Raw genomic sequence first — 27,750 nt, 5'->3', positions numbered from 1 at the left:
CTGAGTGTAGGCAAACTGAGTGTAGGCAAAGTGGGTTGTAGGCAAACTGAGTGTAGGCAAACTGAGTGTAGGCAAAGTGGGTTGTAGGCAAACTGAGTGTAGGCAAAGTGGGTTGTAGGCAAACTGAGTGTAGGCAAAGTGGGTGTAGGCAAACTGAGTGTAGGCAAAGTGGGTGTAGGCAAACTGAGTGTAGGCAAAGTGGGTTGTAGGCAAACTGAGTGTAGGCAAAGTGGGTTGTAGGCAAACTGAGTGTAGGCAAAGTGGGTTGTAGGCAAAGTGAGTGTAGGCAAAGTGGGTTGTAGGCAAACTGAGTGTAGGCAAACTGAGTGTAGGCAAAGTGGAGTGTAGGCAAACTGAGTGTAGGCAAAGTGGGTTGTAGGCAAACTGAGTGTAGGCAAAGTGGGTTGTAGGCAAACTGAGTGTAGGCAAAGTGTAGGCAAACTGAGTGTAGGCAAAGTGAGTGTAGGCAAACTGAGTGTAGGCAAACTGGCAAAGTGGACTGTAGGTTGTAGGCAAAGTGGGTTGTAGGCAAACTGAGTGTAGGCAAAGTGGGTTGTAGGCAAACTGAGTGTAGGCAAAGTGGGTTGTAGGCAAACTGAGTGTAGGCAAAGTGGGTTGTAGGCAAACTGAGTGTAGGCAAAGTGGGTTGTAGGCAAACTGAGTGTAGGCAAACTGAGTGTAGGCAAAGTGAGTGTAGGCAAAGTGGGTTGTAGGCAAACTGAGTGTAGGTGGGTTGTAGGCAAAGTGGGTTGTAGGCAAACTGAGTGTAGGCAAACTGAGTGTAGGCAAAGTGGGTTGTAGGCAAACTGAGTGTAGGCAAACTGAGTGTAGGCAAAGTGGGTTGTAGGCAAACTGAGTGTAGGCAAAGTGAGTGTAGGCAAAGTGGGTTGTAGGCAAAGTGGGTTGTAGGCAAACTGAGTGTAGGCAAAGTGGGTTGTAGGCAAACTGAGTGTAGGCAAAGTGGGTTGTAGGCAAACTGAGTGTAGGCAAAGTGGGTTGTAGGCAAACTGAGTGTAGGCAAAGTGGGTTGTAGGCAAACTGAGTGTAGGCAAACTGAGTGTAGGCAAAGTGGGTTGTAGGCAAACTGAGTGTAGGCAAACTGGGTGTAGGTGAGTGTAGGCAAACTGAGTGTAGGCAAACTGAGTGGCAAAGTGGGTTGTAGGCAAACTGAGTGTAGTGTAGGCAAACTGAGTGTAGGCAAAGTGGGTTGTAGGCAAACTGAGTGTAGGCAAAGTGGGTTGTAGGCAAACTGAGTGTAGGCAAACTGAGTGTAGGCAAAGTGGGTTGTAGGCAAACTGAGTGTAGGCAAAGTGGGTTGTAGGCAAACTGAGTGTAGGCAAACTGAGTGTAGGCAAAGTGGGTTGTAGGCAAACTGAGTGTAGGCAAACTGAGTGTAGGCAAAGTGGATTGTAGGCAAACTGAGTGTAGGGAAAGTGGGTTGTAGGCAAACTGAGTGTAGGCAAAGTGGGTTGTAGGCAAAGTGGGTTGTAGGCAAACTGAGTGTAGGCAAAGTGGGTTGTAGGCAAACTGAGTGTAGGCAAAGTGGGTTGTAGGCAAACTGAGTGTAGGCAAAGTGGGTTGTAGGCAAACTGGGTTGTAGGCAAAGTGGGTTGTAGGCAAAGTGGGTTGTAGGCAAACTGAGTGTAGGCAAAGTGGGTTGTAGGCAAACTGAGTGTAGGCAAAGTGGGTTGTAGGCAAACTGAGTGTAGGCAAACTGAGTGTAGGCAAAGTGGGTTGTAGGCAAACTGAGTGTAGGCAAAGTGGGTTGTAGGCAAACTGAGTGTAGGCAAAGTGGGTTGTAGGCAAACTGAGTGTAGGCAAAGTGGGTTGTAGGCAAACTGAGTGTAGGCAAACTGAGTGTAGGCAAAGTGGGTTGTAGGCAAAGTGGGTTGTAGGCAAACTGAGTGTATATCTCTATCTCTATCTCTATCTCTCTCTCTCTCTCTCTCTCTCTCTCTCTCTCTCTCTCTCTCTCTCTCTCTCTCTCTCTCTCTCTCTCTCTCTCTCTCTCTCTATCTCTCTCTCTCTCTCTCTCAAATACTCCTTTCTTTTTCTTTTTATTGATAAAAAATAGGAAGGCAGGAGTCCATTTGTGGGATTTACCCGTTGTTTTACCTACCGTATTTAGAAGAGCACCAATGTCGAATCCTGTTCCGAGAAGGACAGAAGCTGTTGCTGAGTCTCATGATCTCTGTTGACTGTCTGCTTGTCCATCGATTCTCCGTTGGGAGTTGTGGCACTGCCAATCCCAGAAGACCCTTGGCTTAGCGTTCCTTCGTCTCCACTTTTTCGGTTCTTGTCAACGGTGGCGTATAACTCATCAGTCGTGGCTTCAAACTCGTCAATTTGTGTTTTGTCTGTTTTCGCGGGTTTCGTATCGAAAGGTCCCAGGTTTAGTGTTTCGTTTTCAACTACATATGTCTCTATCCTAATTTCTTCCTCCTCCGGTAGATCTATGCTTTTTACCTGTGGAATATTATAGATCAGTAACAGGTGCATTACTTTTGTCAAGAGGTTTGGTTTGTTGAGCAACAATCTGATTAAAATTAGCTCTGCTGGTCTACCAGTAAATGTAACAGCATTGCGTGGACTTTCATGTCCAGGTGACATTTTATCTATAAATAACAATTTAAATATCGACCAATTACACTTCGCCTTTTATAGCGTTATTCGGGAGCATACACATTCTAAAAATATCTTGGTCTATTTCAACATTAAAAAACTGGGGTAAAAGTGCAGTAATAAACTCTGGATTGTATACTAGTACAAAAAGATTTTATGGCTATACCATCACGGTGGGTTTTTTCGTCTTGAAACGAAATTTATATAAAATTTTATATTGAAATTAGTTTCCGGCATACTTCGTAATTCACCCGAATCATTTCGTATACCCTCGGCATAATCCCGAATGTTTTCAAATTATTTTCAAATCACTGGCATGATTTTGCAAGTAAGGTTTTGATCGATCGAATGAAAGGTCAGCTGGACATGAGCTTCAACGGGGTGCTGTTAGATCCACAGGTAATAGTAATTAACCAGTGGAGCTAATTTTAATTAGATTGGTTGAGCAATGGTGTGTTGGTAAATCAGTCTTTTATGACGTTTGCACTTTTCAAAAAACGTGTTTCCTTCATATCTATTTCAACAGGACCATTTATTTGTCATTAACTTATCAATGCATATAACAAACTGATTGAACATTTATTTTAAATATCACTTTCGTGTGGCGTTGGTACTGGTTAACACTTGATGTCATGACTAGACTGGAGAATAATCAAACTAAAGCTTTGTGACATCAGATTTAGAACAAAGATGTATTCTAGACACAGTAGCTTGCGACCATTTGGTTGTCAACGATTGCCAAATCATTACATAGTGTTTCCTCTAGCCTTCCCCTACATATGAATATCAATAAGGGGAGAACTGGTGATGATTTAACTAATGTTACTCGTACCCATATTTATCTGAAACTAATAGTTTGTTTACCTTCTCTTCATATATCCCTTCGTAATTTTCTCTATCGCTGTTCCTACAATCAACAAAACTTAACTTGTTGTAATAAACAGTGTGTAAGCGTTGTAGTTTAGTGAATGAATCAAAGAATGAATGAATGAATGGTGGACATATAAAAAATATATATATATATATATATCTGTGTGTGCGTGTGTGTGTGTGTGTGTGTGTGTGTGTGTGTGTGTGTGTGTGTGTTTATATAAGTAAAATAATGAACTGTTGGATGTGTAGTAATTATGATAGCTAGGTTAAAAGGTGTGATACTATATATTTTGTTTATGTATGGAAGTATGCTGTTAGATTATCAAACTCAAAATAAATCTCTCTGTCTCTCTCTCTCTCTCTCTCTCTCTCTCTCTCTCTCTCTCTCTCTCTCTCTCTCTGTCTCTCTCTCTCTCTCTCTCTCTCTCTCTCTCTCTCTCTCTCTCTCCTCTCTCTCTCTCTCTCTCTCTGTGTGTGTGTGTGTGTGTGTGTGTGTGTGTGTGTTATACTACATTTGTTTAAATTACACGCTATAGCTATAATGTACTCACCATCTGTGTATATATGAAGCTGAAATAAAGAAGAGGATTTTATTTTACAAAAGTGTAAATTAACATGCTATACCATGGACAGAGGACACGGGATATTTGTCTCAAATCAGAACTCGTGTCCACGACTGACGACTTTGAACCTTCAGTGGACATGGGCACATTAATAGATATCTCCCCCACCCCAGTAGTGCACGCACTCACCCAATGTTATCCACCAAAAAAACGTTAAATAAAACATATGGTCGGTTCTGCCTGTAACTTTTGAAACCTTTCTTAGTGATGATACCTCCATACCGCTCTATCCTACGGCTATTATGCATTCATTTTTATTTCTACTTATTTTCGTGCTTATATTCAATTAAGGTTCAAGCACGCTGCCGTGGGCACACACCTCAGCTATCTGGGCTGTCTGTGCAGGACAGTGGGTTAGTGGTTAGTGGTTGCTGGTTAATGAGAGAGAAGAGGGCGTAGTGGTCTTACACCTACCCACTGAGTCGTTAAAACTGGCTTTGGGTGAGAGCCGGTACCGGGCTGCGAACCCTGTACCTACCAGCCTTATGTCCAATGGCTTAAGCACGACACCACCGAGGCCGGTTACAGCTATTATTCCGAATAATCCATTTTATACACCCTCATTTTCATCGATCTATGAAACGTGCTTACCTGCATCTTTATCTTCTATCGTGCTCGAGGCGTAGGTCGCTTGTGACGGTCTGTTCGCCATTGTTTGACGTAACTGCCTCATCTTCCTCACGCGGCGTGGCACCTTGACCTTTCCCCGCCATCTCTGCCATTTTGGAAACCAGTCTTTCCTAGAAAACAAAACAAAATAGTCTTGGTTGTTGGTGTTGTCCGTTGGTGGTGGCGTTACTCGTAATACTCATGTTGATGATGGTTGTGACGATGTTGGTTTTTGTGGTGATGATAGTGGTGATGGCGATGGTGGTGGTAGTGATAAGGGTGATGGTTATGATGGTGATTGTGGTGGTGATGATGGTTGTGGTGATGGTAGTGGTGGTGATGATGGTTGTATTGGTTGTGATGGTAGCAATTATCTCTTATCTATGATGATGATGATGATGATGGTAGTGGTGATGGTATTGATGGTGGTGATGATGGTTGTGGTGATGGTGGTTGTGGTGATGATGGTTGTGGTGATGGTGGTGGTGGTGATGATGGTTGTATTGGTTGTGATGGTAGCAGTTATCTCTTATCTATGATGATGATGATGATGGTGGTAGTGGTGATGGTATTGATGGTGGTGATGATGGTTGTGGTGATGGTGGTTGTGGTGATGATGGTTGTGGTGATGGTAGTGGTGGTGATGATGGTTGTATTGGTTGTGATGGTAGCAATTATCTCTTATCTATGATGATGATGATGATGGTAGTGGTGATGGTATTGATGGTGGTGATGATGGTTGTGGTGATGGTGGTGGTGGTGATGATGGTTGTGGTGATGGTGGTGGTGGTGATGATGGTTGTATTGGTTGTGATGGTAGCAATTATCTCTTATCTATGATGATGATGATGGTATTGATGGTGGTGATGCCGATGGTCATGGTGATGATGTTAATGCTGATGATAAGTAGGATGATAATGATGATCATGGTCCTGATGACGGCAGTGATGGTGGCGATGATGATGTTGATGGTAGTTGTAGCAATTCTGGTGGTGGTGGTGATTGGGGTGATGGTAGTGGTGGTAGTGGAGGTTTGTTTTGTGTGGGGATTTTTTTTTTTTTTTGGGGGGGGGGGGGAGGTTGTGGGTTTGTTTACATCACAGACATATAGATAAACGATAACTGCATGATCTAGGTTATTGCTACATGCCATCCATATGTGAAGAAAATGCAAATCTGTATTGATAATATCCTATATGGTGGCTGCTTGTTTCATACCTCACATTATATCATTATACCATTAACACCGGCCTCGGTGGCGTCGTGGCAGGCCATCGGTCTACAGGCTGGTAGGTACTGGGTTCGGATCCCAGTCGAGGCATGGGATTTTTAATCGAGATACCGACTCCAAACCCTGAGTGAGTGCACCGCAAGGCTCAATGGGTAGGTGTAAACCACTTGCAGTGATCCATAACTGGTTCAACAAAGGCCATGGTTTGTGCTATCCTGCCTGTGGGAGCGCAAATAAAAGATCCCTTGCTGCCTGTCGTAAAAAGAGTAGCCTATGTGGCGACAGCGGGTTTCCTCTAAAAACAGTGTCAGAATGACCATATGTTTGACGTCCAATAGCCGACGATAAGATAAAAAATCAATGTGCTCTAGCGGCGTCGTTAAATAAAACAAACTTTACTTATACCATTAACATGTGTTCTTGGGAGACACCGCAAGCAGACAGCGGAGTTGTGTTACCCAGGGCAGCGTGCTTGGGCCTTAGTTTTATATAATTTTCAAAGTCAGCTATGTTATCATCATCATTAAAAATTCTGAAGTCCAAGGTATTTATATTATTTCCCCTTAAAATTTAATGACCAGACTTGTTTTATAATTGTGTACCTTAAATTATGAGAGTTATCCCCCCTCCCGTGTAATATACGTAGTGTTTAATATTGATACGAGTTCCATATTTATATCTCTTCTATATATTTGGAGATAAAGTAAAGTCGTCAGGCTACAAACAAGATAAAAGAGCTATTGACATAATCCGTGATTAATCACATAACACGGGTTTGCTCTCATAATAATCAATACGAGTTCAATAAAACTATAGCAAGAAGCTGACGAACCGTTTTGATGATGGTGATAATGATCAGATAACTACTGCCGGGCACTCGCCAGCAAACCAAATTCCATAGGTGACAATAGTAACTCCGCTAACTATAAACACTGAATTTACAGTGCTTAATTTGCAATCTAGCACAATAAATAATTAAAAATTAACAACAAACAGTACAACTACACCATGAGTGATCATAGCTGTTATATGCCGCATTTTCATCAACATAATATTATATTAAACACACCATATAATATTAAATACAGACTACAACACGTCGGTCTTAGGTAAATGGGAACCGATGACGTAGCATGTAACTTTATAATGAATAATGATAAAACTCACGAAAAAACAACAACATAATAATTAATATTAAGTTTTATTTCCATACCAACTTTTATAACAATTTAAACTAAATTTCTGAATGAAAATAAACGGTCGGTTTGGGATCGATCCCTGTCAGTGGGCCCGTTAGGCAATTTCTTGCTCCAGCCAGTGCACCACGACTGGTATATCAAAGGCCGTGGTATGTGCTATCCTGTCTATGGATGGTGCATATAAAAGATCCCTTGCTGCTAATCGAAAAGAGTAGCCCATGAAGTGGCAACAGCGGGTTTCCTCTCTCAATATCTGTGTGGTCCTTAACCATATGTCCGACGCCATATAACCGTAAATAAAATGTGTTGAGTGCGTCGTTAAATAAAAACATTTCCTTCCTTCCTTTCCTCTGTACTGCATGTCGATTACTGGTAACAATTCAGGTGTAACTGGCTACCCTGGCTGTTCCAGCAGTTTGCATTCACCCCTGTATGAAACATTTGATGATAATTTGTTAAGAAACTTCTTCTTTTTTTATTTACATTGATTTTTTTTAATTAAAAAAGGTTTAAAAACTTAGTTCCCTTTTGACGCAAACAGGAAACGTTCTTGCATTTTGTTTTAGCTTCGCACAAAAAGTATCACTATAGCTGCGTTCACACTTACACTTTAAACTAGTTTAACTGAACTGGTACAACTACCCCCAGTTTAAAATGTATGTGTGAACGCGATCTTTTCACTCTACCGATATAGCTAAAACACTGGTGTGTGGTTTAGTTAAACTGGAATAACTCAAACAGTTGAAATGTAAGTGAGGACGCAAACTGTTTAGCTAAAGTAGTCTGACCGACTGATTTGGAAGATGTCAGACATACATACCTCTCTAAACCAGACACCCTAGGGACCAAGTAAAAAAATCAGGTTTTAAGGAGGTATCCGGTTTAGAGAGGTTCTTTTCTGCACATATATTTAAAAAGGGACCATGAAAAACATCCGGTTTTGAGGGAATCTCGGTTTACAGAGGGTCCGGTTTTGAGAGGTTTCACTGGTACATACATACATACAGACAGACAGACAGACAGACAGACAGACACACAGACAAATGAGTTATAATACACTTACCATGTCAATCCAATGACAAGAACGACGATAATAACGATGAACAACACTCCAGCAACGGCGCTGGATGCAACAAGGGCAGAGATTGTCAATAAGGTACCAGACACTCCTGAAAATAAAGTCATACATTAAAAACAATTGGCCGAATTTACACAGCGTGCGAATGTCTTACATGCGTGTGTTGACTATGTCAAAATTACCACATGTTTGACATCCAATAGCCGATGATTAATAAATCAATGTGCTCCAGTGGTGTCGTTAAACAAAACAAACCTTTGTTTTATACGCAAGTAACCACATATATTTACAATGCTTAAAAACCTGTGTTTAAGAAAAACAAGCTTCGTAAATTCAGCCCAATTTGTTTTAAAGCAAAATTCTCAGAATTCGTGTTTTATCTTAATATTATATTTACATCTAAGCAGCATCATGCCATGTTTTTTTGTTTTTTGGGTTATGTAAGAAAACTGAGCAAATGTCTGACATATTTGTATTAATTTATATCTTTAAATAAATTTCACAATGAATATCTTAAAAAAGCTTATTACGACCTGTCGACAGTGAAATCATTCAGGCAAAAAAAAAAAAAAAAACGTTCACTCCATTAGCTCCATCCCTCTTAAGTTTTCTGGGAAAACCCTTGTATGCCTCTGTTGATTTCTACAGGCCCGATTTTGCATGAAATACGGTAACAATGAAAGAAAGAAGTGTTTTATTTAACGACGCACTCAACACATTTTATTTACGGTTATATGGCGTCAAACATATGGTTAAGGACAACACAGATAATGAGAGAGGAAACCCGCTTCTCTCTCACTAACAACTAATTATTAACACACTGCCCTAGACAGGCAGTGCCGATAGCTGAATTGTGTGCCCAGGACAGCGTGCTTGAATCTTAATTAGATATAAACACGGAAATAACTATCAATGAAATGAAATTAACAAAGACATTTGTTTTTTTATAGTCCACACTCCTATCCCCAAAACACTTAGACTTCATGAAAATACCCGTCTATATCTGTGTCTACTTCTGCGGACATGATTTTGCATAAAACACATTAACAATGAATGACATCTTCAGAATTGCCTCCAACATGATAGACTATATTATATGAAGGCGGTCGCGTACGTAACAGGTTTACCTCAGAATGGTAGGGTTGGTACACATACCGTCGTGTGACAGACAAAATAGATGAAAAGTAAGCATGTGGTCGTGTCTGATAAATGCAGCATGCGTGACAAGAGACAGAAGGTGGGCGATAAAGGCACAGCGATTAACAATGCGTTAGATAAAAACCGAATACTCTGTCAACAAAGGAACGGAATGTTTGTTTAACTACACCCCAGCATAACGGTTACTCTGCTGACATTAGAGGTGTCATAACAATACTCGTCAAAAACACATTTTCACCAAACGTGTTGCTACCAAAAGAAAATGATTTTGCTTGATAAGAGAGAGAGAGAGAGAGAGAGAGAGAGAGAGAGAGAGAGAGAGAGAGAGAGAGAGAGAGAGAGAGAGAGAGAGAGAGAGAGAGAGAGAGAGAGAGAGAGAGAGCGCTTTGCATTGTTAAAAAAAAATTATGGAGCGACAGCCATATTGCATATCACCAACTGTGTTCGTGGATTTTGAATAGCTCACTGTTCTTGAAGGACTTTACAATAAGGGATAGTTTACATACAGGCACGTGAGCAGGACGTCGTGCAGGGGTCGAGACAGCGGCAAGCGAAGTATCTAGGAGATTCGGATCATGCTGCCCCAGAAAAAAACGGAAGGGAAGATCCGCTTGGAGCGTGGGGTGGGGGTGGGGGTGGGGGACTTCCGATGCCCGAACCCACCCTCTTTCCCTCTTTACACAAGCCTAGTGCAGTAACTATTCTGTATATCAGGCGCCTTGTATAATAACAGCAACATGTCTGTAAAATGCATCTTATATAACAACTACCTGGCACCTGTCTATAAAGACTTTGTAAAAATAATTTTTTATAACAACCACCTGCCTATAAAAATTCCTTTCTTAGCAACCACGTGTCTAAGGATAACGTTGTACAACAACCACCTGCCTATAAAGAGTTCCTTGCATAACAACTATGTGTCTAAAGAGAACTTTGTATAACATCCTCCTGCCTATAAGGAGTTCCTTGCATAACAACCATGCATCTAAAGAGAACTTTGTATAACAACCACCTTCCTATAAAGAAAGACATAAAAAGTAGATCCCTTTAAGTTACTGACACACACATAATCATTTTGAAATACCGTAGTTATTTTACAACCGATTACCTGGAAGTGGCGACGTCATAGAGAGCACTGTTCTATAAATGATAAAATGTCTGTCTTCCTGCTCTCTATTTCCAAAGTATTAAATACACGAACTGCAGAATTCCAAGTCAGTTTGCCAGATAAAAAATTAAATATTTTAGGTTTGTTTCTGTGCTGCAGGACAGACTAAACATCTACTATATTCATCACAACATCTGGGGTTCATTCCATCAAAACAAAGTTGACAGTTTCTGTGACAGAGTGTGACATTGTCACAAGATATTTTGATAAATAAATAGACGCCACGTACTCGTGGTCATCAGAAGGCCAAGGGGTAAAACCGCATCATGTGGATGCATAGACCGCTGTTGTGGTCTGTCTTGTCAAAGACTAACAGTGTACATATTTAGAGCAAGGCCAGAGTAGGAGTTTGCGTGACCCTTGGCCATGTTAACTGTTTTAAGGGAGATCGATTGAGAGAGAGAGGGAAAGGTCATGGTATGACAAGTAGAATAGAAGTCTGTAAAAGAGAGAAGTTTTTATTAGACCACAAAAAACCACAAGACAATACAGTTCAAGGCTAACACTTGACCCAGATGCCTGAGGTTAAGAGGAGTTTTTTTTAAAGCGAGACCTAATTGGACAAGTGGGCATAAGCAAACTGGACACGTGATCACCTATGTTGATTACTTGATTTCATGTCTTGTATCTCGAGCTTAAGCTGTAGTTATTTCAAGGTGATCCATATACATACACACAGTATAGTCACACGGAAAGCCGACACCTGCGATCATAATAGGCGTGTTACGACAGCTTGTTCTTAACGTGCACGTTAAAACCTATGACCTGACCTGACCTGACACGATTACAAAACTATGCAGGGTTGTTAATTAATCAAGTACCTTTAAAACTGCCCTTTTTATCTAGCTGAAGAATATCCTATATTGCTGTGTCCCCAGTCCTTATTTCTATTGCCTCTAATTTTGGGCTAGGTACGGAACTGTAAGTAGGTAATTGTAGTTGCCGTGAATAACGTGCGTAACCCGCATTCCAACTATACAGGTATCGGTTCAACAGTCATTCGTTTTCGGGGATAAGTAAAAAGGTTATCTGCAATTGAATATTAACTTAACGTTACCGTAACAATATTCATGGATATTACAGACCATAGTTTAAAAAAAAAAATATAAATACACATCTTTGAAAAGTTAAGTATCATCCATATTTTACTTATACCATTGAAAATAATACAACATGGTTACAATAAGATTATAATATACCAAATGTAATCAGAAAATAATCTGAAAGTTTTGAATGATAAAGACATTATATTCATCCATTTTTACTTGATTTCCGTTCAATTGCAGTTCAAGCACGCTGTCTTTGGCGCACATCTGAGTTGTCTGTCCAGAACAGAGTGTATATTGTTAGTAATTGTGCCTGAATCTCTTCTTGATATAGGTACGTAAATAAAGTAACAGTAACAGTTAGTAATTAGCCGGAAAAACCCCGTCCTTGTAGTGGATTACACCTTCCCACGGAGCTTTTAGAATCATAGGCGTAGCCACCACGATTTATACGGCGGTGGGAACACCCACATTGAGGGCAGGGTGGAGTGGCTGGCAACTACACTGTCTATAAACTCAACGTCACACGATACGAGTCACACGTATGAGAATAGCCTCGAGAATAGCCGATTAGATAGCAAATGATGAAATTTTAAAGTTGTTTTGTCGGTCGGCTATTCTCGTACGAAACACTCGTATCGTGAGACGCCATCTTAAGTCGCGCCATGGGGCGACAAGCAAATATAAAAGGTGGTGGGTAACATGAAGGGTAATCTTTCCTGTCCTGAACGAACGAGCCAGCGTAAGTCGTCACCTGCGCCCATGACAGGCGTGCGCTACAGCAGCTTGCTTTGAATGAGCACGTTAGCCTCTATGACCTGACCTAAGAGGGGGGAGGGGGAGGGGGCACATCTCCCAGTGCCCCCATACCCACCTTCCCTATTTTTATTATACATGTAATTTTGGCATAACGGTTATATTATGTGCTAATCTTTAAAATATATAAAACTTTGCTTATCTTTTTTCACATAAATATAAAGGAAAATCATGGAGCGTGACGTTTCACATAAGCGTTCTTCCGGGTACCCTGTTGGCGAGGTAGAATGTGAACACATTTTTACCATCGTCTTGATTACACAGTCTATTGTTTGAGACCGGTTCTTTTCAGTTTTGCTTACAAGTATTACCGATCTGTGTCAAACGATTTGATTGGTCGAAACATTTCAGTTTATCGTTTTACACGGGACAAGTTGTTGCCTAAGTCTTCAATGCCCTACCCTTTTTTGGGGTATTTTTTTCTTTCGATTATATTTTTTTCTTATAAATCATCTTAAACAGAACCTCCCGATTGTAATGCCACTATTAACGTGTTTCTGACTAACAGAGACTGTCCAAATACTAAATTACATATTAAATGTATTTTTGTCTTTAAAATATCAGTGTTTTGGGTTGGGGTTTTTTTTGTTCTGAAGGACAGACTAAAAGTGTAGTATATTCCTCATAACATCTGGGGTTCATTCCATCAAAACAAAGTTGGCAGTTTGTTTCGAATTGTTTTGTGTTTCGGATTGTCACAATGTTTCCAACTACTCAAACGTTATTTTCTTTCCTTTTTCTTTTCTTTTGTGTGTGCGTGTGTGTGTATATATATATATATGTGTGTGTGTGTGTGAGAGAGAGAGAGAGAGAGAGAGAGAGAGAGAGAGAGAGAGAGAGAGAGAGAGAGAGAGAGAGAGAGAGAGAGAGAGAGAGAGAGAGAGATATATATATGGTGCATATAAAAGATTTCTTGCTAGCATTGACGGAAATAAATAAGGGATCACACCAACAGTAACAGGAAAGTGTGACTGCAACTAAAACCCTTATCAGGAAGTTAACCATGTAACCCCTCCCCACCACCACCACCAACATATCACACCTCTTTTTTTCCACCACCTTTTTGTATTTATCTGTTGCTCAATGACATGACTCATAGACAGTGCATGCCACCCCTCCCCCAATGTGATTGACCCAACACTATAAATTACTGGCTAGGCCAATGGCTACTGACATTCAATCTCAGAACAAACATTACGACGCTAATAGTGACTGAAATTTGGTCTACAACATTTCATTTCATTTGAACTTATTTTTCGTGTTTATATCCAATTAAGGTTCAAACACGCTGTCCTGGGCACACACCTCAGCTATCTGGGCTGTCTGTCCAGGACAGTGTGTTAGTTGTTAGTGGTTAGTGAGAGAGAAGAGGGTGTAGTGGCCTTACACCTACTCATTGAACCCTTAAGGGTGTATACTACCAAATCAAATCCCATAGACGACAATAGTAACATACATGGCTAAAACTCCTACCTGCAGCGTATCAATCGACAAAAACGCCACGGATATAAATACTACTACCCTTCACACTTAAAGTTAATCAGAAAAAATGGGGGTCTAGCTGCTCATTTCTGAGATAACGGGTAGCGTCTATGTCTACCCTAGTTTCGCACAAAATTCGAGTACTTGACACAGTGGTACTAGATGAAATACAATTGCATACATTTTTTGCCCAGATGAAACTATTTTTTTTACAACCAACACACTCACATTTATAACCAATCACAGGACTTGAGGTGTTCACTTCTCTATCAAAAGTTCGGTGCACCTCGAACTTTGACCCAGCCGGAAGTTATTTGGTTTAGTACCACCTTAGGAACTCACTCTGGGTTGGAGCCGGTACCGGGCTGCGAACCTGTACCTACCAGCCTATAGTCCGATGGCTTAACCACTGAGTCACCGTATTTCTTTATCTCACTATATAGTAAAGGTCGTGGCATGTAGTGTTCTGACAGTATCGACAACAGTTTGGTTTAGCCGAGACTACTGTCTTGTAGACAGCAACTGAAATGGTTACTTGTAAATCACTTGTAAATAATCGTTACTAAAAGTCACATGGTGAAATGCAGCTTTAGCTAGCCTGTAGCCTGTGGTATATGGAGTGGAAAGATACAATGTATACCTGAGCGCTGACATTCTTGGTCAATATCAGACTTAACGTGGAAATTTCCATTGTTAGGATAATCTCCTTTTTAAATGACTCCGGTATAAAGTACTGTAGTTGAACATATTTTTGTCTTTGTTGGCTTTTTGGGGGTCTTTTTTTCATCTGATTTATAAATGAAATTAGCATTCTGAAAGTCGAAACGGACGAGGTGTGTGTGTGTGTGTGTGTGTGTGTGTGTGTGTGTGTGTGTGTGTGCGTGCGTGCGTGTGTGTGTGTGTGTGTGTGTGTGTGTGTGTGTGTAAAAGTTCTAAATACTGGGCTACAAATAAAACTAACACACCAATGGTAGCTATATACATTATAGATATATTTGTGTTCTATAGTATTCCGTTCAAGTGTTGTTTGTCCTTTCACTACATAATAAAATGATTTACTAGAACTTATTCGACACTTCCGCTTTCGAGCTTACGCGATGCTGCTACATTTTAGTCGTCACTGGATTAAAAACAGCATAAACAGCTTGTGAAATGGCTTTACAAATGGCGACTGTTTGTCGGACAATGCGTAATACAGGTGATGAATGTAACAAACATGTCATACGCCAAGACAAGGACCTTGTCCGTCATGTCGTTATTATGAAATAAATCTGAACATGACGTCAGTCATCATTTCAACAGTTACAGTTCTGGACCCATATTCACAAAACATCGTAAGCCTAGTTTTACACGTAAACGTAAATCTACGACTGAAGAGCTATTCACGAAACAACGAAAACGTAAGTTACGTGTAAAGTTGTACGTAAATATAAAGAGTGCCTCCGGTTACAACCTTTTTGTGAATATGGGTCCTGATTCGTAAAGTGTATTCTACAGAGGAGGGCGGGACGTAGCCAAGTGGTAAAGCGCTCGCTTGATGAGCGGTCGGTTTGGGATCGATCCCCGTCGGTGGGCCCATAGGGCTATTTCTCGTGCCAGACAGTGCACCACGACTGGTATATCAAATGCCGTGGTATGTGCTATCCTGTCAATGGGATCCCTTACTACTAATGAAAACCCCCCAGCGGCTTTCCTCTCTAAGACGTAATGTTGAAATTACCAAATGTTTGACATCCAGTAGTCGATGATTAATAAATCACTGTGCTCTAGTGGTGTCGTTAAACAAACAAACGTCCACAGACGTATACACAGACAGGAAAACAGGTAGACAGATAAACACACAGACACATCGATTATGTTATATAGACAGGCATGTTGGAATACCAGGCAGATAAACAGACAGACAGACAGACAGACAGACAGACAGACAGACAAAAGCAGGAAGCACAAACATATACACACGCATAAACACACGCACACGTACACATACCACTGCAATCGATATCCGTGGATAAAGAAAGAAAGAAATGTTTTATTTAACGACGCACTCAACACATTTTATTTACGGCTATATGGCGTCAGATATATGGTTAAGGACCACACAGATACTGAGAGAGGAAACCCGCTGACGCCACTTCACGGGCTACTCTTTTCAATTAGCAACAAGGAATCTTTTATATGCACCATCCCACAGACAGGAAAGTTACACCACTTGTGGAGCACTGGCTGGAACGAGAATTAGTCCAATGGGTCCACCGACGGGGGTCGATCCCAGACCGACCGCACACCAAGCGAACATTTAACCACTGGGCTGCGTCCCGTCCCTGTGTAATAACAGTTAACATAACTATGCCATGACACAATACTATATGGTTTGTATCTATTGTATTTGTGGTATTATTGTAAAACCGATATATTTTATTTATTTTTGATCTATAGATCTACCTTTCAGGCGATGAGTCTTTATACACCAAACAAGCAGTATACTGGTCTACATAAATAGAATATATATCCACTAAAGTCAATGTAACCGATTTCTATTTAAATAGAACACTGGCTATTCAAAAGTAAAATTTGCATTTTCAAATATAGGTCTTCGTGTAAACAGCTATTTGGTTTTGCTGCATTTCTTTATAATATCAAAATGGAGATCACTTCTTCAGAAGCTCATCTATTCTGTGAATACAGCGACACTCCATCTAGCTTGTTTTCCCATAGTTAAATACAACGGGCTCGCATATTTATTGTAGTGCATAAAATGTACAGGAGACCTTTTGAATGCCTTATAGCATAACGATTGCCAAATAAATAAAACCAAACATTTGTGTTAATACTAATAAAGGTCGCACAGGCGTTGGCAGCATGAAGTTCAGGCGCGGATCCAAGTGGAGGCGCTGAGGGCACGCACCCCTTTTTTGCCAACGTAAAAAAAAGAGAGACTTTTTTGCCGACGTCAAAAATTAAGGGATAAAAACCTGTTCAAACACATCTTGCATGTCCGGTGCCCCCCCCCCCCCACCCCCACCCCACCCCCTACACACACAGACACAGACATACACAAACCCCTGAATCTGCGCCTGTGAAGTGCTTGGAATGTGACACTGTTCTGACGTCAGAGCAAATATAGTAAACACTTTTTGGTTACACACCACTGTTAATTCAAATATGTATTCTTAAAATTTCATTAAAACTTCATTAAAATTTCGTTGAATCAATATTAGCACATTATTAAACAGTTACTCCCATCATAAGAATTTCTCTATAAAAAGATCATGATACCGCAATATTATGTAAATAGTCGTTAACGTTTTCTCTTATACTTGGTCTGAATAGATAAAAGCTCTTTACATATGACTATTCTCCACCGGCTTGTATAAACAGGAAAATATATTTTAAAAAGTAATAATGACTCTTCTGTATTTTAACCTGGATACTGGATATATAGATAAATAGACAGACAGAAAGACAGACAGACATATAGACAGATAGACACATAGATAGATATAAAATAGAAGTTACCCCAATTGCATTATGGTTCAATGATAAACAAACATTCCTTTCCTTTCGTGCCAGAATGTATAACTAAGTATAAAGACTCCGACTGTTTGAAGACCGAAGATACACGAATTGAGACACTAGCCTTGAGCTACAACCCATTAATCTTTCAAATCCGGCCATTAACACAACCACCTTAGTGACATTACAAATTTCCGAGAGGCTGTAAACGCTTTATAGTTCACGACAGTTCGCGAATCGGGGGGTGGGGGTGGGGGAGGGTGGTGGAGGGTTGCGGTCCTGTCTTGAAAACGCATGCTATGACTGCAGGTCACACCATGTACTGCCCCACCTGAGGGATGTACTTTACAACAACATACATCAACATGGAGGTGTTTTTTTTTTTTTTTTTTTTTTTTTTTTTTTTTTTGTGGGGGGGGGGGGTTTTTTGGGGGGGGGGGTCATAAGTATGTATCGTGAATTGAGAATAACAACCACATTTGACTTGGGTTCGAACAGATGGAGCATAACAGAAATATCGCCCATGATCGACACTTCCTCAAATACGGACACTTTTTGGAGATTTTCGGACAAATTGAGCTGCCCTGAAATCTTTTCGCCAGATTTTTCCATTATTCTAGCTACAGTATTAGTTGTAATTTTCCATGTGAAAATGTGTAATGTTTCGTTTGCAACAACTTACTGTTTTGCATTTATCATAGTTTGACACCCAATAGTCGATGTATTTTTCGTGCTGGGGTGTCGTTAAACATCTATGGTATTGTATTGGATTGGATTGTATTGGATTCTATTGTAGTCTATTTTCTACTGTCTATTGTATTGTACTGTATTCGTTTGCAACACTATATAGCTGTTTGACAGTAATGCTAATATGAATGAATGTTGTTCTCCAGATTCGGGCATTTTCGTTTAATTTGGGCAAATTGCAATCTACCACCCACCCCCATCCCAACTAAAATGGGCTATTTTTGAGAAATTGTATGAAATTTTACAACATTCCTCTTGAGAATAATTAAACTATATATCCCCAAAACTTGTCATATTTTGGAAATTTGTTTATATTTTGAACATCAATGAAAACACGCCAGTGGTAGAACCTAAATGATTTTGAAACTATGTATTTTTTGTCAAAAGGGTAAACAGTTTGTTTATAAAATGATTTCAGTACTTTACTGTTAGGCCTAAGAAACTGACTTATAACCGTATGATCGATATCTGGAGTGTGTGTGTGTGTGGTCTGTCTCTCTCTCTCTCTCTCTCTCTCTCTCTCTCTGTCTCTCTGTCTGTCTCTCTGTGTCTCTCTGTCTCTCTCTCTCTCTCTCTCTCTCTCTCTCTCTCTCTCTCTCTCTCTCTCTCTCTCTCTCTCTCTCTCTCTCTCTCTCTCTCTCTCTCTCTTTTTACCTTTATGTATATAGAGCAGGACAACCCGCGTCCGGCCCCCAGTTCTTAAGGGCCTGTGACTATACCACTGTGTTCAAGGTTACAAGTTTTAGCTTTTGAAAATTAATATCTAAAGGGGGAAAATAGTACTGGTGCGTTTTCAATGCTGTTCAGTATATTAGAGCCATAAGCCTTGGCTTAGACGTGTTCAGGAGGCCGAATACTCAAGGTCGCTAGTCCGTATACGCTGGAAGCCAATCAAATTATTCGCGAGTGCTCGCTCTCTTGAGCATGTGACTGGTTAAAAAAAACACCCCCAAAAAACACACACAAAAACCCCCATCAAAAAACCTTTAAAAATAGCAAAACAAAAATTAATCCAGATTAAAACCACAAACAAACAGATAAACAAAATACTATTTGAATTTCACGTACCCGCCTTACCCTCACTAGTTTGTTAGCCCATACCCTACTCTATACGACACGCATCAGGTAAGTTGGTATTTTAATAATGTTGAAACCTTCTCTTAATGTTTTGTTTAAAATAGACTAATGGTCTAAATATATTGTCAGACTGAATTGTGACGTCCTTGTTAAAACGTCAGATGGGATAATTGTTTTACAGGTGTTGTATTTCCTTATTCTCTTCTTAACTCTTTTATTTCTCTCTATATTTTGTTGTTGTTTGCTTTGTTTAGTTTGTTTGGGGGTATTCTCTTTTCTCATTTATTTGTGTTTTTTGTTCTTGCTTTTGTTGTTTGTTTGGGGTTTTTTTTTTTTTAGCTTGTTTTTAATACATTTTTTCACCCATCATCCATAATGTGGATTACATTATATATATATTGTTTTTATGCGAGCCTGCAATTGTTTTCTACGAATGATCAGTATTACCACAGACGGTTGTTCCTTCACTTGCCCCTCTGTATTATAATTTCTGTAACAACCTCAGTATAAACTACCAGTAAGGTCTGTGTGGAATTAACGAGCTACTCTCGGCTTACTAATTTCTCAAACTATACATAGCTCCCTATCTTTATTTTTTGGCTGACCGTTAAAAATTGCGCCTAACTTCCTTCATCAGCCCCTGCGTGTGCTGTAACCTCACCGTGGTGCAGGGGTGTAACATTCTCTTTGAGAATAGCCAATAAAGCACAAAATTGAAGTTTTGAGTAAAATTCAGTATCCTTAAAATTCTGTGATATTTGTGTTTTTGCACAGTTCTTTACACTGTTTTTGTTTAAGTCTTGAATTTTTATATTGATGTTGATCATCACTTTATTTATTTTCATTACCATAGTTTGACACCCAATAGCCGATGTATTTTTCGTGCTGGGGTGTCGTTAAACATTCATTCATTCATTCATTCATTCATCAAAAGTGCGCACCCATTCTCTTTGGCTTAATCCTACGGAACATTCCAAATTGCATAGCACCCTCTGCCTATTACCGGCTACGGTCGAACTGCTGGTGCTCCCTTGCACCTGCCAAGTGCAGGCGGTCCCCCCTCCAACCCACCCCATCTCTTTCTTGTCCTGGATGGAGGAGTCGGCCGAGGCCGGACCTGTGCCCAGGACAGGCGTGCGCTACAACAGCTTGTTCTGAATGTGTACGTTAAACACTCTGACCTGATCTGACCTGACCTGTGCGGAATTCAGCACCGATTATGAGAATCCTGGACACGTCGTGAACATGGCATCGCAATTATCAGGTAATATGTAAAGGTGTCAGAACAACAGTTATTTCTACACGTACCTAAACGTGGAGCGTGACTCATGCCAGTTACATGTACCAACCAGGCGATTGCTGGAAGGAATAATCACAGTATCGCTAGACGAAGATATCGGGACCTGTACACCGAAATATTGGTATTATAGTGTTTAATACAATAAAACGTAAAGGAAGACGTTTGTTTTGTTTATTAATCATCGCCTATTGGATGTCAAACATTTGGCAATTTTTACATATAGTCTTAGAGAAGAAACCCGCTACATTTTTCCATTTTTCTTTTATATGCACCATCCCACAGACAAGATAGTACATACCACTGGCTGGAACGAGAAATAGCCCAATGGGCAACTAACGGGGATCGATCTCAGACCACTGGGCTACGTTCCGCCCATAAGTAAAGGAATGCGAGTTTATCTCTACATCACCTCAATGTTACTGATCTCTTCTCTTTTTGTCGCTTTCATAGTTCTGTTCGTTTAATATTGCACAACGTGCATGACAACTCAGCACATTTTAAAGAGCGATTCTTTTGTGTCTGATATACAGCTGTTTCGACATAGATTTACCTTTGTTTGACACCCAGTAGCCAATGTATGTCTCGTGCTGGGGGGTGGGGGGGGGGGGGGGGTTGTCATTAAACATTCATTCGTTCATCCATAGCAACAAGGAATTTTTATATGCGTTTCTCCACAGACAGGACGACACATTCCACGGATATTTGGTACACCGGTTGTGGGACACGGTTTTGGACGGGGGAAAAAACAAACACATTGTGTCCATTGATTGGGTTCGATACCAGCATCCATTCACCTCAGGCAAGCATTATACCTCTTACCTACATACTGCCAAGGTATAATTATATTGTTTACTCGATTTAAATCTTCACATTTGTGTGGCCATATTCCTATTTCCCTGTATTATCTAATACTGTACTCCCCAACCTGTAGTTAGCAGCCTTCTGTCTTAAAGTGACAAACCCTAGTTTTTAAGCATTACAGCTATTGTTGTTTGTTTTACAACTATTTGAACCGTTTTCATAAATGAAATCAAACATTACCTAGATTTCATTGTTTAAATTATCCATTTCCGTTCATCCGAAGAGTTTCTAGTCATGCTGGTGCATTATGTTTATATATATGTATCGGTTACAGAGACGAACTCTAATCCGAAGTCACAAACTCTTGTTTCTCTGTATTGTAACTTTATCCAGATGTGTTACAGGTTTGTAGCTAAACCAAACGTAGCGTCTATTTTCACGGCTTGAAACTAGGGTCGCTTTTTATTGGCTACATATCACAGGTGTGTTGTATACTATGCGTTTGTTTAACGACACAACTAGAGCGACTAATTTATTAATCATCGTCTTTTACATTTATTAATTTTGACATAGGCTTAGAGAGGAAACGCGCTATATTTTTCAGTTAGCCAGTGCACCACAACTGGTATATCAAAAGCCGTGCTACTAATGGAAAAAAATGTAGCGGGTTTCCTCTCTATGACTGTGTCAAAATGACCATATGTTTGACATCGAATAGCCGATGATTAATAAATTAATGTGCTCCAGTGGTGTCGTTAAACAAAACAAACAAACAATTAAATCCCGCGTCTGATTTCACTTTGAAATTCACGTTGTTGTTTTTTTTGGTCTTAGTATATATTTAGTTCACGAAACGTGTACCTGTGGCTTTTTAAAGAACGATAACTCTATATGGATCAAACCCGACCGTATAGAGATATAAATGTCAAGATATTATAAGATCCAGGGTAATGTTAGTGTGTTTAAGTATTATGCCTTCAAGCGGTTGAACAGATTGACGTGGGAAGCCTGCCGTGTTAAGACATCATTATGAATATAGGTGACAGAACACATGAATATATTCCTTCGCCTGTTTTAAAGATACTTCACAAGTCCTGTAAATAACTTCAGAAACATTTCTGTAAAATATGCACAGTTCCTTGATTGAAATATGCACATTCAGATTTCCCTTTGTTTACGGAAGCTGTAGAAAGTTTTTCGGAACACGTACGCTGTGCTATGAAAGTGGCAGTCTTCCTACAGACGGTGTTGGAACCATATATCGTGGTCAAGATCACCTCTTCTCTATAAAGAAAGCACCTGGCAGCGAGTCATAGATGCATGTTACGGTTTTTAATAGGCACATTTACTTCTTTTTTAAATTTTACTTTATTATTATTATTACGAAGAAAAAAATTCTTTCTTTGTTTTGAAGAAAGAGCCTCCACCTGTAGCAGTCAGTGTACTCTGACGGTGCACACATTTTGATGGACAATCATCTGAAGGAAACTTGAAAAAATATATTTGGACGAAGAAATGTGATGGAATCGAAATGATTCCATCCTGAGCTTTTGTCGCAATTTCTTCGTGATATTGAATTATATTCTAAATTTTAATTTTACCTATCTGTAATATTTGTATTTTTTTGCACAGTTATTTACACTGTGTTTTAATTTACCTCTTCAATTTTTGTATTGATGTTGATCATGACTTCCTTTTTGCATTTACCGTAGTTTACCGTCGTTTGACACCCAAATAGCCTATGCATTTTTCGTGCTGGGGTGTCTTTAAACATTCATTCATTCATTCATCCATATTCGGTTTTTTATTATTTATTTATTTATTTATTATTACTTGGGAAAACAGACCTTTCTTTTTGTGGGCGAAGTACCTTTAAAATGTGACGGCGTACGAAACATGTTGTGGAATATAGGCGTCTTGTTACAGGAGGAACGAGACCGGATACCTCGGTCACTGGACACCTGATCTGGAGCACGGCAGGTCTGAGTTATGTAGGTTTCAAAGAACCGCCGTATTTTGACTCATTATTAATCCATAAATCGTTGAACTGAGTTTCACAAGTTCTATCCTTGCTGCCCATCTGTTACATACTTCGGTATCTTGGTATGAACATTTGATGGCAATGATAAATTCATTCATACGTGCCTGGAATGCTGAGCTCATGGCGGATGTCACCAATAAAGCAGGATATGTTCGTCTTTCGCGAACACCTGGTATGATCACTGTCTTGATTGTGATTTGTAAATGCATGCTTTCGCGAACACCTGGTATGATCACTGTCTTGATTGTGATTTGTAAATGCATGCTTTCGCGAACACCTGGTAAGATCACTGTCTCGATTGTGATTTATAAATGCATGTTTTCGCAAACACCTGGTATGATCACTGTCTTGATTGTCATTTGTAAATGCATGCTTTCGCAAATGTATGTGCACAAGTCCACTGAACTTTGTCATGTGGAGGTTTAGACTTGTCAAACCCGTCTTGGGAATGCCAGTCCTCCTGCAGGTGAATTAAGAAGTATGGATCACCTTGCGGGTTGGTGGTGGTGGTAGTTCTACTATACACAAAGCACATGACAGTGATACGTGGAAGAAGTAAAAATATCCCCTTTGACTCTTCCTTATGTAGTGATAGTGATACAACTTTAATATTAATAACTGTCAGTCACATTTAGAGATATTTTACTGAGTAAAAAGGGAATAAAGTATCTTTAACCGTGCTTATATCCAATCAAAGTTCAAGCACTTTGTTTAATCTCCCTTTGACTCTTCCTTAAGCAGTGCTAGTGATACAACTTTGGTATCGATGACTGTTTGTCATAAAGATTTAGAGATATTCTTCAGAGTAAAAACGGAATAAAGTATCTTTAACAAGGCTTATATTCGACCAATGTTCAATCACGCTGTCCTGGACACAAACCTCAGCTATCTGGGCTGCCTAGGGTTAATGGTTAGCTGTTGGTGTTTAATGAAATAGCCTTAAATCTGACGTTTAATAAGAGTCTTAAGCATTACCCACTACACCACCGAGACCGGTAAACTGCTTGAATGTCAGAATCAACACAATTCGACTGTAGTTAAACAGTAAATGTAGATTAAGATCAAATCACAATACCAACAAGACAATAAGTCTTTGTACAAATTTAGTCGCCCAGGGTTTCCTCTTTGTTATCGGCTGTAATGTATTGTGTCGACAGCCGTGCTGGCTTTTGGTGAAGTAACTGGTTCTTGTTAGGTTTCTGTATGGTGCATTACAAGGGAAGATGTTATCATTTCACTTTAGCAAACACCATTTGTGGACATCACCGAATGGTAGATACCAAGGTCTCAACTGTTCAAACATTAGGTCCGTAACCAAGGGGAGGTTCGCGTTTTGAAGATATTTAATCCATATAACGCCTTCACAGAAAATATTGGATCTTCAGATCTGGCCAGATGTTGGAACTGCACAAGCTGTACAAACTGCGTCCCTTATCACAGAGATGCCAATGTGATGTTATTATTTCCGCACCCAAGGACAAGTTCATGCGTCAACGTTGTTGTTTTTGGTGGGGTTTTTTGACTGTATCACAAAAAGGTATATATCGAGGCCAAAACTGTACAAATATTAGACCCGTACATAAAGGGAGCTTCACGTTTTGCAGTGATTTCGTTGCCCTGAGTCCTGACTGCCTTATAAAGAAATATTTTTGGATAGCAGTGTTTTAAAGATTAGATCTCCAAAAGATATATACTGATGTCTTAATCATTCGGCCCGTAATCAAAGAAAGCCTCAAGGTTCACCTTTTTTTCGTCATGTTAGGCCCTTATAGGCAAATGCGGGTATTTCTGGACAGTACATTGTGAAACCTATGCTTAAGGTGCGAAGGATTGCAAGATCGATACCCATCAGTAAGCCATGTTTTATGTCCCGTTCCAACCAGAACTCCACGACTGGTATATCAAGATTATTTGTTCGTGATATCATTTTTGGGGAAAACGTTGTACAGAAGAAACCTTAGTTGTTGCTAGGAAAGCGTAGGTAATTATGTGGTAACAGGGTTTTTCTCTTTGTGTGTATTTTTTAAAACTGTTATTTATTTTTAAGTGTGAAAACAAAATTTACAAATTATATTTTTGATTGTGTTGACAGATGGTGTGAACATGTGACAGTGGAAACACACCAGTTTGTCGAGGCTGAACTTCAGTAATTGATATGCGTCTAAAGGATGTTGTATGGTTATAAAGACTACCTTGCCAGTTTCAAGACTATTAGGACTGACACCCACTTTATTTCCGAAACTGATTTATTACACGCACAAGCTTAACTGTTTTCTAGTCCATGTAATATAGAGTACTTGCCAAAGGTTTTCTTTTTTTAATATATTTTTTTTTCACATCCGTAAAACGAATTTACGGCAGATTTAACGTCTGGTTTATATATCGCCCCACCCCCCCACGAACTACACTGTTTGAAAGTTATTGTTAGAAGATTAAGAACGTTATTTTACTTGATTTATTAGTTTATTTTATGCATTCCTGGATGTATTCATTTCACCTGATCTCATTTGCAATTCAGTCTTCAAATAATTTATGTTTAACGACACCACTAAAGCACATTGATTTATTAATCATCGGCTATTGGATGTCAAACATTTGTTAATTCTGACATAGTCTTAGAGAGGACACCCGCTACATTTTTTCCATTAGTAGCAAGGGATTGGGTTTTGGTTTTTTATGCACCACCCCACAGACAGGATAGAACATATCAGTCGTAGTGTACTGAATAGAACAACAAATAGCCAAAATAGGCCCACGGACACAGATCGATCCTTTGTTGTTTTTGTTTGTTTGTTGTTGTTTTGTTGGGGTTTTTTTGTTTGTTTGTTGTTGTTGTTTTGTTTTGGGGTTTTTTTTTGGGGGGGGGGGGTTAAACAAATAAAATTGTAGAACATACTAACAGTTTACGAAAACTATTTATAGTGGAAAATATACGTGTATCTATGTTCCACAGAAACAGCCATCCTAACAAGATATTATAATCATGTCTGGTGAAACACAGTATTTCCAGAGGCTCGTTAAAGTTCGGGGAAGTCCCCCCCCCCCCCCCCAACAGTTACCCCTTTGGATCTGCGCCGATAAAGCACGACACGATAACATAACATTCCACTATGTGTGTGGACGTGCCTTACCTCTAACAATACAGGTTTCGTTGCATGTAGGTCAGCTGCCTGATCGTGCCAATAACAACGCCACAGGTATGACATTGTGCCAGAATATACAGGTAGACGTAATGAGGGTATATTACGTCCTGCGAGAAACCCCGGGGCAAACCGGTAATTCCACAAAATACAGACCATTTGTATTGATTATATAACAGAGTGCATAAATATTCCGTCAGGTCCACTTAAACACGTATGATGTATTTTGACTTATGTTTCATCCCTTCCTGAGGTTAATTGGTGGTGTTTTGTACATACAATTATCGTAATTTCCCGTTTCGTTTCCAGTTATCAAAATAAAAAGTAATTTGTGTCGGTCTTTTGTAATTCAATGAATAAATGAAACTGTTTTGACGATTGGGGTATCAAACAAAAGTAATATAAACTAATACTATAGATGACATCACTAAAAAAATACTACATTTTTAATATAACAATGTAAAGTTAAAGTTCATTTAACGACACCACTAGTACACATTGATTTATTAATCATCGGCTATTGGATGTAAAACATTTGGTAGTGTTTAACCTGTAATCTTAGAAGAAACCCGCTACAGTGTAAAGACCTATGCAAAATACAGATATCACAGGAAAGTATATTAAAATGATAATAATAACAATATTCATAATGCATGCATAATGAAGAACTGAAAAAACCCACAACTGAAACGACCATCTAGTCCACTTAACAACGATGAACCTTCTTACAATCGAGACAGCATTTCGAGAAAACTATAATTGTTTTATTTCAATTAAGTATAGTTTATAATGTGCTACGGTGTCGTTACATAAACATCCCCTTCAATGTATGTAAAAGAGAAATGCACGAAGTTTCATTTCATGACAAAGTAGCTTTTGTCTAGGTTCGACTGCATAGTCAAACTAGATGTATTATCTAGAACACACTTTAATACTCTAGATAGACAGGTGGTTGTTATACAGAGTGCCATTTACAGCAGGTTGAATCGTGACTGCAAATAGTGTTATGACTCAACTTCCAACTGTCATAAGGATATCAGGTTATAATAGATTTTACTGAAATTAGGCTGTTTAAATAAATAGGAACTTTTACCCAAATAATAGTAAATCGCAGAAAAATATATTATATCAATATAAACACATAATTATATTGATATAAATGCATTAGTGTACAACTAATGTGTACAGAACTGTTTCAATATGGTGTAACGTGCCGCACAAAT

The 27,750-nt window shown here is 39.5% G+C and overlaps 1 protein-coding gene across 1 annotated transcript in view; it reads right to left on the bottom strand.

The window, feature by feature from the left end:
- LOC121378305 overlaps positions 1 to 27,750 on the bottom strand; it is a 36,452-nt gene that overhangs the window by 8,192 nt on the left and 510 nt on the right. Inside the window, exons 2-6 of the mRNA XM_041506413.1 lie at positions 8,221 to 8,326; positions 4,710 to 4,858; positions 4,047 to 4,065; positions 3,487 to 3,529; positions 2,120 to 2,466 (exon numbers count right to left, since the gene is read on the bottom strand). Coding sequence (XP_041362347.1) covers positions 2,125 to 2,466; positions 3,487 to 3,529; positions 4,047 to 4,065; positions 4,710 to 4,858; positions 8,221 to 8,326 — 659 coding nt within the window. The 3' untranslated portion in view covers positions 2,120 to 2,124. The remainder of the gene's footprint in view (positions 1 to 2,119; positions 2,467 to 3,486; positions 3,530 to 4,046; positions 4,066 to 4,709; positions 4,859 to 8,220; positions 8,327 to 27,750) is intronic.

This window comes from Gigantopelta aegis, chromosome 8 (assembly GCF_016097555.1).
Source record: "Gigantopelta aegis isolate Gae_Host chromosome 8, Gae_host_genome, whole genome shotgun sequence".
In the NCBI taxonomy this organism is placed as follows: Eukaryota; Metazoa; Mollusca; class Gastropoda; order Neomphalida; family Peltospiridae; genus Gigantopelta; species Gigantopelta aegis.
Note: the sequence above shows the minus strand (reverse complement) of the source record. Positions and strands in the feature narration are given on the sequence as shown.